This window comes from Sciurus carolinensis, chromosome 17 (assembly GCF_902686445.1).
Source record: "Sciurus carolinensis chromosome 17, mSciCar1.2, whole genome shotgun sequence".
In the NCBI taxonomy this organism is placed as follows: domain Eukaryota; kingdom Metazoa; phylum Chordata; class Mammalia; order Rodentia; family Sciuridae; genus Sciurus; species Sciurus carolinensis.
This window is the reverse complement of record NC_062229.1, coordinates 18,230,390-18,247,653: the sequence shown is the minus strand read 5'-3', so window position 1 is coordinate 18,247,653 and position 17,264 is coordinate 18,230,390. Positions and strand designations below refer to the sequence as shown.

Sequence of the window (17,264 nt, the reverse complement as noted above, 5' to 3'; positions counted from 1 at the left end):
GAATATTGGGAGCATGCACACATTTAGTGGGTTTTATTTAAGGTAAAAATTCTGATCTATATTATTGTCAAGATGAAAACAGGATTACTAATAAAGCACAGAGTGTGGGTTTGGATTCTTTATCTTATGAATTTAAAGAATAAAATACATAGATACAAGGGTGAAAGCAAAGTAACAGGATTTATTAGAGTAATAGGAAAAAAAACAGAGTTCCCCAAGAGGGAGGGGGTCCCAAAGAGGAATACAGAGGAGTGGCTTTGTCTGGGGTTTACGCAGATCTACAGGTTTAAGGAAGTCAGCCTCTACCCAGTTCTGGGTAAGGCCCTCAGTGTCCACAAGGTGTTCACGCAGCCTTTAGTCCAATCAAAATGTCCATCAGTAATCTTTCCTTCTTTGGAGAGGCATGGCCCCCAGTCATGTAGGTCTGACATAAAATTAGCCTTTTTGTAAGTTTCTTAGCAAATCTCTGCAGATACTGTTTGTACAGTTACTGCTCAGGAAGTTACCCAGGGGCCCATCTCCCCATCTGCCCAGTCTTATCTCGTCCTCCTGACTTCATGAACTTGTCTGTCCTGAAATTATCTGGGGATCTCTTTTCTTGGCAATTTGGCCTCTGCTTCACCACTATGAAAGATCTTAAGTGGGATGCAGCATTCTGGGGAGCCTTCCACATCCTGAAAAGTCCAAGTCCCACATAGAGCATGCCTTGCAGACACCACAAAATTTCCATAAAAATCTTTTCTGATTTTTGTTAAAAAGTTTAAAGCAAATTCTAGTCCTTTTGAATGTTGTTGATATGAGCATCCTGGGACTGGTTTTCTTGCTTCTAGGATTTTTGCACCTGGAAGAGGCCTTGTAGGAAGGGGAGGCAGTGGAATAACATTTAACACAGGGACTGAGGAATCGGGCTGCAGTCGGCTCTCCGGATGTTGAGAGATTGCTCGGCACCCGTGTTGGGCACAGACAGATTTCCGATTCTTCAGGAGTTGAGTGTCGGTCACGCCCTCCAAGAATCCCTTCACGCTGCCGACACCATGGATTTCTTGAAACATGCAGCACAAAGTCTTTTGTCCTGTCCTAATGGCTCAAAAAATGTTCAAATTTCCCGTGGGAAAAGAGGATGTAGCTCAGATGATCTTTCTAATTAATCTGGAATGATAATTATTTAAAAATGACATGTAAGGTTGTAGAATGATAACTGACAAGTTCCATTTAAAAAAGGAAAGAAGAAATTTGTAAGATAAGTAGATTTTAGCGGCTCATGTCAAAAAAAATGTGAGATGATGGATAAGTTAATTTGCTTTACTATAGTAACATTGTGTTTTCTGTATATACCCTATGTTCATCATGCGAACCTCAAATATACACACCAAATTTTTAAATTATAGCTGTTGAGCCTGTTTGCCTGGTGGATGATCACTGGAAGATCTTAGCCACCATCCTGCTCCCTAATTTTAATTTTCAATTGACAAATAGTGATCATATATGTTGATGGGGTATAATGTCACTCGCACACCTCAAAAGAAGATTTCAATCACAAAATTTTCTTGCCCAGTGGATTTCTCAGGGCACGATCAACAGGCCCTCAGATTACATTTTGCTGATCCTAGTCTTTCTCAGAAGTCTCCTCTCCCTACATTTAAGCTACAGAAGATAAGAGCAAGTATATGTGCTGTAAAAACAAAAAGAAATGTATCTTTGCAAAGGTGGATCCTGCTTCCCCCACTTCAGGGTGTGTGTTGGGGTCATGTCCAAGGGCAGCGGGAAACTTAATGAAAGGTTGGACGTGTTATCTATCGTCCATCACCTACTATAAAAGGAAGAAGTGTTGAATTCTTTTTTTCTATATCTTCCCCTCCCCAATGAGTTATTTACTCCTGGGTCTGTGGAAACTCAGCATATTTCTAGTGTTCTAGATGGGCAACTTCACTTGAGCCTTATGAATGCCGTGCTGCGGAAAATTATTCAGAACTGATCACAAGACACAATATTTTGTTTTTATTACATGAGGGATTCCAAAATGGGAGGAAGATACTCCAGCATATTCCCACTCTGGAGACCCCCAGTTTAAGGAGACACTAGAAGATAAAATGACATCAGGCAAACAACACAGTGGGCTCTCTTGGTCCAGTGCCACAGATGGTAGAAACATCTGCTCAGATCATTTGAATTTCAGAAGCCCTCTTTCCCTATCTGGCGGCCTCCTATTTTGTACACAAAAAGTCAATGTTTCTTTTCTTCAACATTTATATCATATCTAGGGCTGTGGTGGAGGGAGAGGGTGGTAAATGTTAATTCAAATACCTACAACAGGAGGCTGATTTGGACGGCTCCATGTGTAATTGGGGTGGTAGACAAAATAATGACTCCCAAGGATGTTCACGTCCTAATCCCATAACCTATGAATGTTACCATGCATGGAAAAAGGAACTTCTCAAGTATGAGTATGTTAAAGATTAAAAAAAATCTAATTTTAAATTAAACTCATTTAGATCGCACATATTAATGGTATAATGCGATGTTTTTATATGTGTCTATATTGTGGAGTGTTTAAATCAGGCTAAACATAGCTATCTCCTCAAACATGTATTATTTATTTGGGTAAAAACTTTCAAAATCCTTTCTTCTAGCTTTTAAGAAGATGTGGTGCTGGGGACGGAACCCAGGGCCTTGCACATGCCACCATGGAGCGGCACCCCAGCCCGCTCATAGCTGTCTGAAACGCATGGCACACTTTGTTATCTAGTGACCTACTGTGCACAGCACTGCAGAGCTTCTTCCTCCTGACCGTAACCTAGTACCCACTGATCAAGTTTTCCCCAGTCCCTTTCCTCCCCCGACCTCTGGGAACCACCGTTCTACTCTGAATTTCTACGAGATCAACTTTTTTACACTTCACATATGAGTGAGGTGATCTCAAGATGAGAAAATTGTCCTGATTGTTCAGGTGACTCTACTGTCAACTCTCAGATCTTTATGAGAGTAAGAGGCATGTAGGAGACTCAAAGATAGGGGTGAGACACAATGATAATAAGAGGGAAGGAGGCGGAAGGAAGGGCGGGAGAAGGAATCCTGTAAGGCCAGCCGACAGGCAGGCATGAATGATGGAGTCCAGAAGGCAGGAAGCATGGTCTGTGGACAGGAGAAGAGACATCCTGCCTCGGAACAGGGAGTGACCCTACCGTGCTGGGTTTGGAGCTGTCAGTCACAGCCCTGCTAGACAGGGTGTAGGACTCGGATTCAGCTCTCCTGATCCTTGTGAACCATTTCCTGTACTGCTCCCGAACCTGCAGAGGCAACACAGGCTCCAGGTCAGTTCACTGAGAGGGGTGCGGGTGGGAAGGCTGGGGTGGGAGCGGGCAGGGGTACCTGTTGGCTGAGGAGGCAGTAGACCAGGAAGATGAAGACACCCTGCAGGCTGTTGACGATGGTGAAGAGGTAGGCCATGATGCGGGCCACGGGGCCCACCTGCAGAGTGCCCAGACACCAGCTGCAGCCCAAGATGAAGAGCTGAGCCGTTGCTTTAAATGTCAGCAGCCTAGGTTGGATGAGAAGGGAGGCTTAGTATGCACCCACAACACAATCAGGCCCTTCTCATCTCCACCCACGGAGGCACCTACCCTCCCCGGTACGCGATTCCTCAGGTTGAGCTCTGACTTAACTCTCAGTGATATCCCACAAGAAAAATGCCATTTTGGGTCCAGGATAGCATTTTGACTTGGACCAAGGACAGTGATACTTCATAAGGTTAGTTCCAAAACTTTTACGATGTTCCATGAAGATCCCAAATTTCATTAGCCAGGTTTGCTGAGGATGCCCCGTGCTAGGGCTTGGACAGAAAAATTAACACAGAGAAACCGGGGCAGTGGTGCTGCTTGGGAGGCTGAGGCAAGAGGATTGCGTGAGCCCAGGAATTGGAGGCCAGGCTGGGAAACATAGTGAGACCCCATCTCGGAAAATAAACATAGGACAAAATTTCTGTTTACATTAAGTGTACAGTCTGTTCAAGTGACTAGTGCAACTAAATAATGATATGGAAAAACTCGAAAGGTTAATGAGAGGAAACAGGAAGAAAGAGCATGACTTTTACACAGAGACGCTGAATGAAGGAATGCCCAAGCCTCCCGGAGGATCGGAGTGGATTAGGATTTTTCTAGAGGGAGGAACATTGGCGGGTGAGAAGCTTTCTGAATTGAGGGTGGGACAAGGAAGTGCGGGCTGAGATGTGGTGACTGTCACCAGAACATAAATGCTCTTTGAACTTTTGCTGTAGAACCACTGAGAAAAGTCCAAGGATGGCTTATCAACCTATGCCAATTCTTCCTGAGGCCGAGGGGTCACAAGCTGGGATCAGAGATGGATGTGTTTTGGGGTGTTAGCAGCGAGTCCTGAGTCTGAGCTGGCAGCCATGGAAGCACATCTGCACTTGTTAATTCCGGGGCACTCAGAAGCCCCCGAGGAGGGCCAGAGGGGCTGTCCAGGCACATGGCTTTGCTCTTGGGCATCATCCATGTCTGTGGGGTTGTGTCCCTTGCTCCATCTCACCTCATGTTCTGGAGGGTGGACACATCTCTGTTGAGGGAGGACAGCTTGCTCTTCACAATCCAGAGGGTTATCAGGAAGAAAATGAAATTGATCTTCAAGAAGACACAGAAGAAAAGCAAAGAGAGTGGAATGAATTGACATAACTTTCCTGTGAACAATACATCACAGTGAATCCCACCATCAAGCACATTCATGACAATGAGGTCCCAACTAGAATGAGATATAGTTCATGCTTACAAAATGTATCAAAATGGATTTTACTGTTATGTATAAGTAAAAAGAACCCCCTGCCCCCAAAGAGAGGGAGAGAGAGAGAGAGAGAGAGAGAGAGAGAGAGAGAGAGAGAGAGAGAGAGAGAGAGAGAGAGAGAGAGAGAGAAGAAACCACAGAAGGTTTATTAACATCTTCTTTTCTCTTTTGCAGTTCTGGGGATGGAATCCCAATGGCAAGTTCTCTGCCATTGAGCTACACCCCCACCCCCAAGGCGAAGGTTGAATAAAAATTTAAACCCATCGTCTCTCCATTCTAGCCCATAAAGCATCAATTCCACACTGAAGTAGGTCTGAATATTTGTAAGTAGTGTTAGAATTTGCAGATGTAGGAGAAGTCCTGGAAAATCCAACCCAACCCACAACAATCCAGGGATATTCCTGTTCTTGCTGCTATCCTCATAATCCCGCTCTTCTGATGACCCTCAGATAGACAGCGAGGAACTCTGATGACATCACTCACAGAAAAGATGGCACAGACCGGTCCAAGGAAGCCCCACACAAACCCCTTTTCTGGATGGAGCCAGCAACTGAGCAAGAGAGAGAATAATGTCACTTTCCCAAGTTCATATAGGAATCCATGGGCAGTGTGACTCCACATCCTGTAAACCACAGGGACGGGAAGTCATACTCCATGTATATATGCTATGTCAAAGTAACTCGGCTGTCATGCCTATCTAAAAGGAACAAATAAAAAATCAAAAAAGAGAGATAATAAGTGCATTGATCCTTGAAGAAACAGAGCAGTTACTTAGATCTCTTCCTCCCTTTCCTTAACAAATATTGAGTGTCTCTGTGATAGACTCTGAAGATATCAAGAAAGTGCACATGGTTTTATATGCCACGCATCTCTCCTCCAGAGGATACACACTGTAGACACAGTGTCACAATAAAACAAAAAAGCAAAGTTCTGAAACTGGATCCTTGGTTGTCATATTAAGTTTTGGGTCTATGGGATTAAGATGGTTAAGGAGAATTCCCCAAGGGAATCATGTCAAGGAAGACATGAAGACGAATGGGAGTCACTGAGGTAATCAGCACTGAAGCAGGCAGAGGTCCGTGAACACGTTCACAGTGTTTGAGAGTCCTGTGAACCGGATGGGTTTTTAAGGGTTGTCTTGCATGATTCAGTATATATATATTTTTATCTGCTGCAAAACTTATCCAATGACTATGACTCTTTCATGGATTTATGGAGATGTAGTTCATGTCCCATAGAATTCACTCATTGAAAGTATACACTTCTGTTACATTGTCATGTTGTGTGCATGTACGACTATGTAACAACAAATCCCATCATTATGGACAACTATCATGTACCAATAAAAATGCAGAAAAAAAGCATAGCCTGATTTTATCAATGAGTAAATAGAGGCATAGTTCAGGTAAGTGCCTGAGGATTACTAGTGTCCCTCCATCATAAGCTCTGAAATACTCAAAATGCTACTTGGATTTGAGTGATGGCCATGGACATGCTCAGGAGGAGAAGGACAAGTGGAATCTGCATTTACCGAGTAGGGGTCCCATAGAGGTGAGGTCTGGATGCTGCAGAAACCGCCACAATGACAGCCGGGACTCCGTAGCCCACAGGGAACATGACCTTCCTCATGAATCTGTTCCTGCTGGAGGAACTGAGCACCGTCAGGTTCCGCACTGTGAGGAAGAGGAACAGCCCCTCCAGCAGCATCCAGGTGAAGGAGGCCAGGTAGAGGTAGTGCAAGGCGCCCGCGACCACGGCGCACAGCACCTGGGGAGGAGAGGGACCCCGAGTAGCAGTCAGGGTCTGGGCGTGGCCCAGGATGCCCCCTGTGCCCCTCTGGCATGGGATTCCGATGTGCACTCGGGCGTGGCACAGTAATGCATCAGCAATGGGCTGCATATGCAGTGGATCCATAAGATTACAACAGAGCTGGAAAGGTCCTGATGCCTAGTGACGTCACAGCCAGGAAGCGCTGCTGTGCTCCAGATTGCTCATGCATTTGTGGTTACATAAAAGTAGGATAATACAATTATGTACAGTACCTGATACTTACAAATGGCAACAAATGATGGTTACTGGCTTACACATTTACTACCCTAGGCTTTTCTCATTATTTTAGAAGTGACTGTAGTTAAAAGGGTTTAGTCTCTTCTCCCAAAATGGTGCTGATCCTGGGAACAGTTGAGGATGCACATTGAACAAAAGAGTCAGAAGCTGAATATTCACCCATCCTGGGGCTGGTAGGAGAAAGAAGCTCACTAAATAATCCCTCGCATAAAATCAGAGGTGATAATCATCCCATAAGATGGGTTGACATACAAGCCGCATGAAAAAGCAAGACAGCCCACCACACTTCAACGACTCACTCCTTGGACATCATAGTACAGGAAATGCTGGAGAAGGAATTCAGAAAGTTCCTGGTTAACATGTTGAAAGAGCTGGAACAAGATGTAAGGAATGAACTTAAGAGAGGAAATACAGGAAGTGGAAGATCATTTCAATAAAGAGAGATTCTAAAAATGAACCAAGTAGAAATTCTGAGAACGAAAGACTCAATACATCAAATTAGAAAATCAGTAGAACCTCCTTTTTCTACAGAAAAAAAAGTTTGCTGTACAACAGGATGCTGTGTGCTGCCAGCCCCGTTGCCTGCGACTTGTGTCTCTTGATTGCATCAGGAGGCCATGTCACGTGATTGATGGATACCATCTAAAGTTTGCTGTCAGTTCATCCCACGTGGTACACAGAATGAAGGAATTGCCCAACCGCGCAAGCCCTGTAGCTAAGCAACATGTGACAGTAGATGACGGAGTTGTAAACAGGGTCCCTTTTCTGGTTGAATTCGTCGATGTGAAATGGGCATCTAACCCCTAGACTTCCCCAGGACCCAAGGCTGTTTGATTAGGAGCCCGGTGCAGCCAACTCCGTGGACTCAGCAGCCCCTGGGGTGGGCGGGGTGGGGACACCTAGGTACCTTGGGCTGGGTCCTGTCGATGGCGGTGAGGAAGAGCAGGTGGGCCAGGAGGAGGCAGAGGGAGAGCTGCAGGTGCAGGGAGGTGCTGGTGTTCTGGATGGCTCTGCACAGGAGGAAGGTGAGCACCGCCAGGACCAGGCACAGCAGGGAGACGGCCAGCCCCATGCAGGTGATGACGTGCAGTGCGGGGTCGTCCTCCTGGTCAGAGGAAGGAGCCTTCACAGTCGCTGCCCTGCTCTGGGGTAGGGACCCTCCGCTATTTTTGTCATTTGGCTTAGCAAATTCAGGAATGGAGGGACCAGGTTCATGTGTGCAATTGATGAGGCAGGACTCCAGGTTCAGAACATTAGATTTTAGGTATTCTGAACTGATCGGTTAAGCTACCAGAAGGACCAGATATAGAGTCCTTACTCAAGGAGAAGACCTGGAATTCCTGACTGTGGGGCACAAGAAGGCTGTGTGTTGATATGTGAGTGTGTGCCAAGCTCCATGCTCACAGTCCCTCTGTCCCTGTCACACAAGGCCACAAGACAGAATCTACACCTCCATGTCCAGGCATTAACCTCCCATCCCAGACCCCGCTGGCCTCAATCCAGCACCACCTGTTCCTTTTGGGTCTAATCCTGTGCATTTAGAATCAGACACTTGGCTAAAACAAGAAAACTATTTTAATGATAGCAGTAGCTTAAACTTCACATTTCTCCCACCTCTTTCTGAAAATCATCTTAAAGTCTTAAAGAAATTAAAAGGCCCACCATCAATTCTATTTCAGTATAATTGAGAGAAGAGAAACGAGGGAGGGGGGAAATGTTCAAATGGTAAATAATGAAGGTAAAAATTTCAAAGTAGGTGCATCTGGGTGAAGTGTATGCAGATATTATTTGTGTAGTTTTTGTTTTTGCAACGTATCTTTAAATTTGAAATTGTTTTCCAAGAAAATGTTTGAAAACAAACTACAAACGCTGCAGGTGATATTTGTGCATGCCACACTTGAGACTCTTTGGTGTAAAGACAAAATTGGTCGATTAGGAGGGAGGACAGAGGAGGAACAGAAGGAAAGAATGTACACATGATAAATAAAATGGAGGTAATTTCAAAATAGATGCATCTGGGTAGACAGTAATTGGTTTTTTTTCTTTTTTCATTTTCTCATGGTTTTAAGATAACTTGGAGAAATAGGTGGGAAAGTATAAATTTTAAGCTACCATCATCACTAACTTTCTTCCTTTAACCACGTATCTGATTTATTTTCTACTGTTTTTATTTTTGCAACCTATCTATAAATTTGAAATCGTTTCCTCAGAAAACATTTAAAAATAAATAAAAAGTCCTCCAGGCAGAAATACAAATGGTTCTTAATGAACCATTCCACTCCTGCTAAAAAGGACACAAATCTTTTCCTAGATATATTTACCTCTCAGTCAGGTAAGGGCCCCACAATGAGGTCTGCAAGTAATCACACACCTTCATGTAATGCTGGTGGGGTTGTTAACAGGTTCAGCCTCTATATGCTGAAACCTGGCGATCTCTGTTAATGTAGTTATGATTTAGTCACAGGGTGCTCGCAGTAAGTGCTCATGATGGGCTCACCTGAGGGAGAGTCTGATCCTGGGGAAGCAGAAGTAACCAGCTCCCCTGGCTAGAGGAGAGGCAAACACAGCCCTTGGTCCTCCCTGACTCCTGGGGCCCTCTCTAACCCCCGCCATCACCAGACCTTCCTGAAACCTGACCACCCTAGTCTTACAGACCTGGTGGTAAGCAGAATTCTAACTTGGTCTTCATATCTCCACCCGCTGCTGTTCCACAAACCTTCTTCTAGTTATTCAATCCTGTGATAAGCTAGTGTTGCTGGAGAGGGATTTAGCAGGTGGAAGTCAGGTCTCAATCTGTTGGCTTTTAGATTAGGGGGTTTATTCTGGCGTGTCTGGTTTAATCAGGTGATCCCTATAAAGATCTGGACTCTTCCTGGGAAAATAGATTCAAAACTTGAGAGGGCTTCCCTATGAGGGACATTTTCCTGCTGGTTTTCAGATAGGAACTCTGGCATTTTGTGAGAAGGCTGACAAGAGGGCCTTATGAGAAGAAGTGTGGGTGGCTTAGGAACAGAGTGGGGTCCCCTGCTGATAGTTACTAAGGGAAGGGAACTGGATTCTGCCTGCAACCGGGGGGCTTGGAGGAAGGCCGCAGGTCCCAGATGGGCCTGCAGCCCTGGCTGATGCGCTCAGCTCAGTCTTGTAAGACCCTGTGCAAGGAACTCGTCTCCCGAGCTGGGCTGCTGACCCACAGGAACCGTGAGGAGCAGCTTTGTCTTACTTAAGCAGGGTCGTTGGCGTGAGGGGTTCTGCAGCAATGAGGCTGAGGGCGGCTCTCACCTGCACGTCGTAGAGGACCAGGAGGACGGCAAAGCTGCTGAGGTGGGTACAGTGGCAGGTGGTGCTGCCGTTGCCGGTGCCCACGGTCCTGCAACCTGCAGTGGCCCAGTGACCGCTTCCATTCTGGTGTTGGTCCCAGAAGACACAGAGCACCTTGCGCCTTGGCTCCGGGGTCACCAGCTACAGGGACAGGACACAAGTGTGAGCTGGTTTTTTTGTGCTCAGAGAGGCTGGCCCGGGAAGGGCTGGCTTTCCTGGATGGGGTGCACCTGTGGGGGAGCCCTACTGAACCTCAAGGTTAAGAAGGACAACGAGGTGTGCCGGGCCTGGGGCTCTTCCCACCCCACCGCACTCACACGGTGGAAGAAGGTGAAGATAACTGATAAGTTGAGGTTCTGGGTGTTTTTGTTGCTCAGAAAGGCCAAGATGACATCTGAGAGCAGGACAGGCGAGACTCTCGGCAGCAAGTTCTTGTGTGTCCCATGGGGAGCCACCGGCTGCTCAGGCTGCAGGACCAGGGGAGCCTCGGCCATTAGCTTGCCCATCCCTGGAGTGGAGATGAAGCCCACCACAGAAGGGCCTGCAGGACGAGGCCAAGGGCGCTCAGGGTTTCCACCAGGGCCCCTTCCTCCTTAGGTGGTCTTCTGAGTTGGTGTATTATAATCACACACAGTGGTGGGACTTGTCACACGGTCACACATGCACGGAGCACAATTCGGTGAACGTCACTCCCCAGCACCTCACCTTGGGACACTCTTCTTGTGACCTCTTCCCCCACCACACCACCCTTTAGCTTTAATTCTGTATTTTCACATCCTTGGGCACCTTCTCCCACCCTGAGGCCTCTTCAAAACAGTATGGTACTGGCATAAAGATGGACATTCCCACCTTCTCCCCATCCCAGATGTTACCTGTGTGACCAGATTCCTGTGCCAGATTCCAGTTCAGCTGCATCTTTGCCTGATTCTGACTCAAGGTGACATTGCCGTCTCCTTGCTTCTGCACCTTTAGGGACAGTTCTATGACTTGTGGGAATAAGAAGAGTTATGTTAGGAATATATGTGTGTACATGTGAATATTATATATGCACATATATATATCACATCTATCACGTGATATATATGTGGATATGTGTGAAACTTCCAATTCACTATAACCACAATATGTATATAATGTATGTATATAATCCTTCATAACTTCAGATTTCATATATATGTGTATATATGTGTTGTGTATGCATATGTGTATATACATATATCTGTATGGAATCTGAAGTTACAAAGTTATAACAGTAAGAGCAATTGTGCACCAGCAAATTAGATAACTTGGATGAAATGGACAAATTCTTAGTGACCCGTGAACTACTAAAACTGACTCAAGAAGGAATCAAAAATCTGAAGAGACCTATATTGGGTAAAGAGATTGAATTGATAGTGAAAAACCTCCTAAATGATCATCTGAGGTCAGATGTTTTTTTTTTTTTTTTTTTTTTTTATTGTGCACAAATGGGATACATGTTCTTTCTCTGTTTGTACATAGAGTAAAGGCATACCATTTGTGTAATCATACGTTTACATAGGGTGATGTTGGTTGATTCATTGTTATTTTTTCCCCTTCCCCCCACCCCTCCCATCCCTTTTTTCCCTCTATACAGTCCTTCCTTCCCCCATTCTTGCCCCCCTCCCTAACCCTCACTCTAACCCTAAAACTAACCCCTCCCACGCCCCATTATGTATCATCATCCACTTATCAGCGAGATCATTCTTCCTTTGGTTTTTTGAGATTGGCTTATCTCACTTAGCATGATATTCTCCAATTTCGTCCATTTGCTTGCAAATGCCATAATTTTATCATTCTTTATGGCTGAGTAATATTCCATTGTATATATATGCCACAGTTTCTTTATCCATTCATCAACTGAAGGGCATCTAGGTTGGTTCCACAATCTGGCTGTGGTGAATTGAGCAGCAATGAACATTGATGTGGCTGTATCTCTGTAGTATGCTGATTTTAAGTCCTTTGGGTATAGGCCAAGGAGTGGGATAGCTGGGTCAAATGGTAGTTCCATTCCAAGTTTTTTAAGGAATCTCCATACTGCCTTCCAGAGTGGTTGCACTAATTTGCAACCCCACCAGCAATGTATGAGTGTACCTTTTTCCCCACATCCTCGCCAACACCTGTTGTTGCTTGTGTTCTTGATAATCGCCATTCTGATTGGGGTGAGATGGAATCTTAGGGTGGTTTTGATTTGCATTTCTTTTATTACTAGAGATGTTGAACATTTTTCCATATGTTTGTTGATTGTTTGTAGGTCTTCTTCTGTGAAGTGTCTGTTCATTTCCTTAGACCATTTGTCGATTGGATTATTTGTAGTCTTGGTGTTGAGTTTTTTGAGTTCTTTATAGATTCTGGAGATTAGTGCTCTATCTGAAGTATGATTGGCAAAGATTTTCTCCCACTCTGTAGGCTCTTTCTTCACATTGCTGATAGTTTCCTTTGCTGAGAGAAAGCTTTTTAGTTTGAATCTATCCCAGTTGTTGATTCTTGCTTTTATTTCTTGTGCTATGGGAGTCCTGTTGAGAAAGTCTGGTCCTAAGCCGACATGTTGAAGATCTGGACCTACTTTTTCTTCTATAAGATGCAGGGTCTCTGGTCTGATTCCGAGGTCCTTAATCCATTTTGAGTTTAGTTTTGTGCATGGTGAGAGATATGGGTTTATTTTCATTTTGTTGCATATGGATTTCCAATTCTCCCAGCACCATTTATTGAAGAGGCTATCTTTTCTCCATTGCATATTTTTGGCCCCTTTGTCTAGTATGAGGAAATTATATTTGTTTGGGTTTGTGTCCGTGTCCTCTATTCTGTACCATTGATCTACCTGTCTATTTTGGTACCAATACCATGCCGTTTTTGTTACTATTGCTTTGTAGTACAGTTGAAGTTCATGTATTGCAATACCCCCTGCTTCATTTTTCCTGCGAAGGATTGCTTTAGCAATTCTGGGTTTCTTATTCTTCCAGATGAATTTCATGATTGCTTGTTCTACTTCTGTAAGGTACAGCGTTGGGATTTTAATTGGAATTGCATTGAATCTGTATAGCACTTTTGGTAGTATGGCCATTTTGACAATATTAATTCTGCCTATCCAGGAACATGGGAGATCTTTCCATCTTCTAAGGTGTTCCTTAATTTCTTTCTTTAGTGTTCTGTAGTTCTCATTGTAGAGGTCTTTCACCTCTTTTGTGAGATTGATTCCCAAGTATTTTATTTTTTTTGAGGCTATTGTGAATGGAGTAGTTTTCCTAACTTCTCTTTCTGAAGATTCATCACTTATGTATAAAAATGCATTGGATTTATGAGCATTGATCTTGTATCCTGCTACTTTACTGAATTCACTTATGAGTTCTAAGAGTTTTCTGGTGGAATTTCCTGGTTCCTCTAAGTATACCATCATATCATCAGCAAATAGGGATAGTTTGAGTTCTTCTTTTCCAATTCATATCCCTTTAATTTCTTTGGTCTGTCTAATTGCTCTGGCTAGAGTTTCAAGGACGATATTGAATAGGAGTGGTGAGAGAGGGCATCCCTGTCTTGTTCCAGATTTTAGGGGGAATGCTTTCAGTTTTTCACCATTAAGAATAATATTAGCCATGGGCTTAGCATAGATGGCCTTTACAATGTTAAGGAACGTTCCCACTATCCCTATTTTTTCTAGTGTTTTGAGCATGAAGGGGTGCTGTATTTTATCAAATGCTTTTTCTGCATCTATTGAAATAATCATGTGATTCTTGACTTTAAGTCTGTTGATATGGTGAATTACATTTATTGATTTCCTGATGTTGAACCAACCTTGCATCCCTGGGATGAAACCCACTTGATCATGGTGCACTATCTTTTTAATACATTTTTGTATGCGATTTGCTAAAATTTTGTTGAGAATTTTTGCGTCGATGTTCATTAAGGATATTGGTCTGAAATTTTCTTTCCTCGATGTGTCTCTGTCTGGTTTAGGTATCAGGGTGATATTGGCTTCGTAGAATGAGTTTGGGAGGGTTCCCTCCTCTTCTATTTCATGGAATACTTTGAAAAGTATTGGAATGAGCTCTTCTTTAAAGGTTTTGTAGAACTCGGCTGAGAAACCATCAGGTCCTGGACTTTTCTTTGTTGGTAGGCTTTTGATGACTTCTTCTATTGGTCAGATGGTTTTGATTGTGAATTTCACCAACCATTTAGGAAAGAGTTAACATGAATCCTTTTTATGCTATTTCAAAAAACAGAAGAGGGGACACCACCTAATAATTTCTGGAGACTAATATTACTGTGATGCCAAAGATATCACAAGAAAAGAAAATAAGAGACCCATATCTGTTAGAAACATCTAACAAAACATTAGGAATAAATTTCACTAAGAGACTCAGGACTTGTACATGGAGAACTATAGAAGGTTTTGAAAGGAGTTAAAGACCCTAAATGATTGGAAAGGCACCTTGTGTTCAAGGACTGGGAAACTTTATGTTGGTAAGATGGTGACACTCCCAAAAGAGATCCACAGAGTCAAGGTCATCCCTAGCAATATCCCAACAACCCACTAATATTCTAATTTGCTTAAATAGAAAAATTCGCCTTAAAATTAACATGGCATTGCAAGAGATCCAAGTGCTTAAAGCATTGTTGAAGAATAGCATCAAAGTTGAAGGACTCACCTCCTGATTTCAGAACCGACTGCAAATGAGCAGTATCACCACAGCATGGTGCTGACATTAAGACAGATGGGAAGCTGAGTCCAGAAATAAACCTATGCACCTATGGTCAATTGGTATTCAGCAAGGGGGCCAAGACTATTCAATGTGGGTAAGAATAGTCTCTTCAGTGACTGATGGGGGATACTCACATGTAAAGAAGGAAGTGGGACCCCCTACCTCACACCATACAGGAGGGTTAACTCAACACAGATCAAAGGCCTACATCTAAGAACTGAAGCCCACAGGAGGAAACAGTGGTATCTTTCTGAACTTGAATTTGGCAATAGATTCTTGGATATGAAACTGAATGTGCAAGCAAGGTGGAGAGAATAGATAAAGTAGACTTCCTCAAAATTTAAAACATCTGACATTAAAGTGAAATGATTTCCAAAGACATGAAAAGATAATCTAACGGGATGGAAGAAAGCATTTCCAAACTACACATCTCAACGTGCTGTCAAAACGTATAAGAAGCTCTTATGACCCAACAACTGAAGGACCAACCCAATCACAAATGCACAAAGATCTGAATAGACATTTCTCCACAAAGATACACAAATGGCCCAGAGGCACAAGAAAAGATGTTAAACGTCACCAGTCAACAGGGAGAAGTCAAACCCACAAGGAGACATCACCTCGCATACACTACAAAGGCCATGATAAAAACCAAATGAAATGGAAGTAACACGTTTTGCTGAGGTTGTGGAGAGGGACACTTGCGCCCCTCTGGTGGTAATATAAAATAGTGTGGCCACTTTGCAAACAGTCTGGTGATTCCCCCCCAAACTGAACATAGAACTACCAGGTTACCTAGTGAGTTCACTCCTTGGTAGACACGCCAAAGCACTGAGAACAGTTATTCAAACACTCATACATCAATATTCTTAGCATCGCTATTCGCAATAGCCAAAATGTGGAACCAACCCATATGTTCATCAGTGGCTGAATGGGTCAACAAAACACCCATAAGATGGAATAATACTCAGCCATGAAAAGGGATGAAGTGATGGTATGCCATGCTCAAAAGCATTATTCCAGGTGAAAGGAGCTAGATGAACAGGTCACATATTGTATGCATGCATTTATACTAAATGCATAGTTTAGGTAAATCCATTAAGACAGCAAGCAGATTAGCAGACGCCAAGGGCTGGGGGCAGGGAGGAGTGAGGAATGACAGCTGAGGAAGTACCATGCTTGCTTTTGGGGTGGTGAAAATGTTTTGGAAATGGAGGTGGGTGGCTGCATAAGTTTGTGAATGTTCTTGATTCCAGTGAAACGTACAACTGGTGAATTTTAAATGGCAAACTTAAATGGCATATTTCGTTCTGTGGATTTTACCACAATGAAACAAATCTTTCTTAAATATTGAGTGAGATTAATTTCTATGCCTCCAAATTAGTTTTTGAAGCTGTTTTTCAATTTTGCTACCTAAAATTCTTTATTGTTATCTTACGCTGAGAATTTTGCTACCTAAAATTCTTTATTGTTATCTTACGCTGAGAATTCATACTATACTGTAAGTGTATCTTATTTGTGGTTTTATGCATTTAAGTGAGACCACAGCTCTAGTGAGATTGAAGAGGAGCGAGGCAAGGACCAGGAGCCTGGCGCAGACCCAGGGACTTACGTGTGCCTGCAGAATAACTGAAGGTTGATGTCTCCTCAGGCAGAGCCCTGCTTAGGTTTATCAGGGCGTTCTCCACCTCTGCCAGCAAGTGTGTGGCCACACAGTGCTTCTGTGAGGCAGGCAGGGTCTCCAGGTCCCCAGGGGTCTCCAGCAGCTCATCCACCCCCTGCATGAGCCCCTGGAGGAAGGGGGCACAGAGCCAGTGGCTTTGGGTCAGAAGGACCACGTGAAGAGCTTGACCACTCAGCCCCAGAGAACAGACCCCAGACACTGTCCAGCTGGGTTAAAGACAGCACTGTTTGGGACTTTCTGGATGGCCCTTGCTCCTCAGAGGTCAGCTCCATCCTTAAATGTCAAGGATGACAAAAAAACAAAGACCAGGATCAGAGCAAGAGGAAAGACAGTGCACCTGGGCGTCCATCAGGTGTGTGGCCTCAGTGTCCTCTTCTGCCAGCCCTGGGAGAGCCGCCAGATCAGACCAGGACCCCACTGAACTTGGGCCTGTCCCCCTCCACCCAGACCAAAGCTGCCCACCAGCTTGGGAGGTCTCCACCTGCTTCCCAGGATCCTACCCTTACCTGAATTGTGTCCTTGGCTGTGATTGGGTTGAAATCCCTGTGCAGATCCTGGACTTTGTCAAAGAAGCGGGACAGACTCTGGGGAGGTGAGTTGAGGGGCCATGGGTGGGTGGGAGGCTCAGGGCCAAGGGATGACCGGCACTGCGCCAGGGAGTCCCACCTCCCTGTCCTGGCTGG

At 44.2% G+C, this 17,264-nt stretch overlaps 1 protein-coding gene and 1 pseudogene across 10 annotated transcripts in view; both read right to left on the bottom strand.

Moving 5' to 3' along the window:
- LOC124968169 (olfactory receptor 7A10-like) overlaps positions 1–17,264 on the bottom strand; it is a 96,441-nt pseudogene that overhangs the window by 62,520 nt on the left and 16,657 nt on the right.
- LOC124968439 (adhesion G protein-coupled receptor E2-like) overlaps positions 162–17,264 on the bottom strand; it is a 28,766-nt gene continuing 11,663 nt past the window's right edge. For 4 of the 10 annotated variants that reach the window (XM_047530896.1, XM_047530895.1, XM_047530898.1 and 1 more), the window contains 12 exons: positions 17,088–17,165; positions 16,510–16,687; positions 11,052–11,165; positions 10,497–10,720; positions 10,141–10,320; positions 7,769–7,966; positions 6,326–6,561; positions 5,278–5,344; positions 4,546–4,637; positions 3,370–3,538; positions 3,182–3,287; positions 162–1,103 (listed from right to left, as the gene is read on the bottom strand). In XM_047530896.1, the coding sequence (XP_047386852.1) occupies positions 1,078–1,103; positions 3,182–3,287; positions 3,370–3,538; positions 4,546–4,637; positions 5,278–5,344; positions 6,326–6,561; positions 7,769–7,966; positions 10,141–10,320; positions 10,497–10,720; positions 11,052–11,165; positions 16,510–16,687; positions 17,088–17,165 (1,668 nt within the window). In that variant the 3' untranslated portion in view covers positions 162–1,077. Of the gene's footprint in view, positions 1,150–3,181; positions 3,288–3,369; positions 3,539–4,545; positions 4,638–5,277; positions 5,345–6,325; positions 6,562–7,768; positions 7,967–10,140; positions 10,321–10,496; positions 10,721–11,051; positions 11,166–16,509; positions 16,688–17,087; positions 17,166–17,264 lie in introns of those variants that run through there. The other 6 variants (XM_047530891.1, XM_047530892.1, XM_047530893.1 and 3 more) reach the window with 6 other exon arrangements.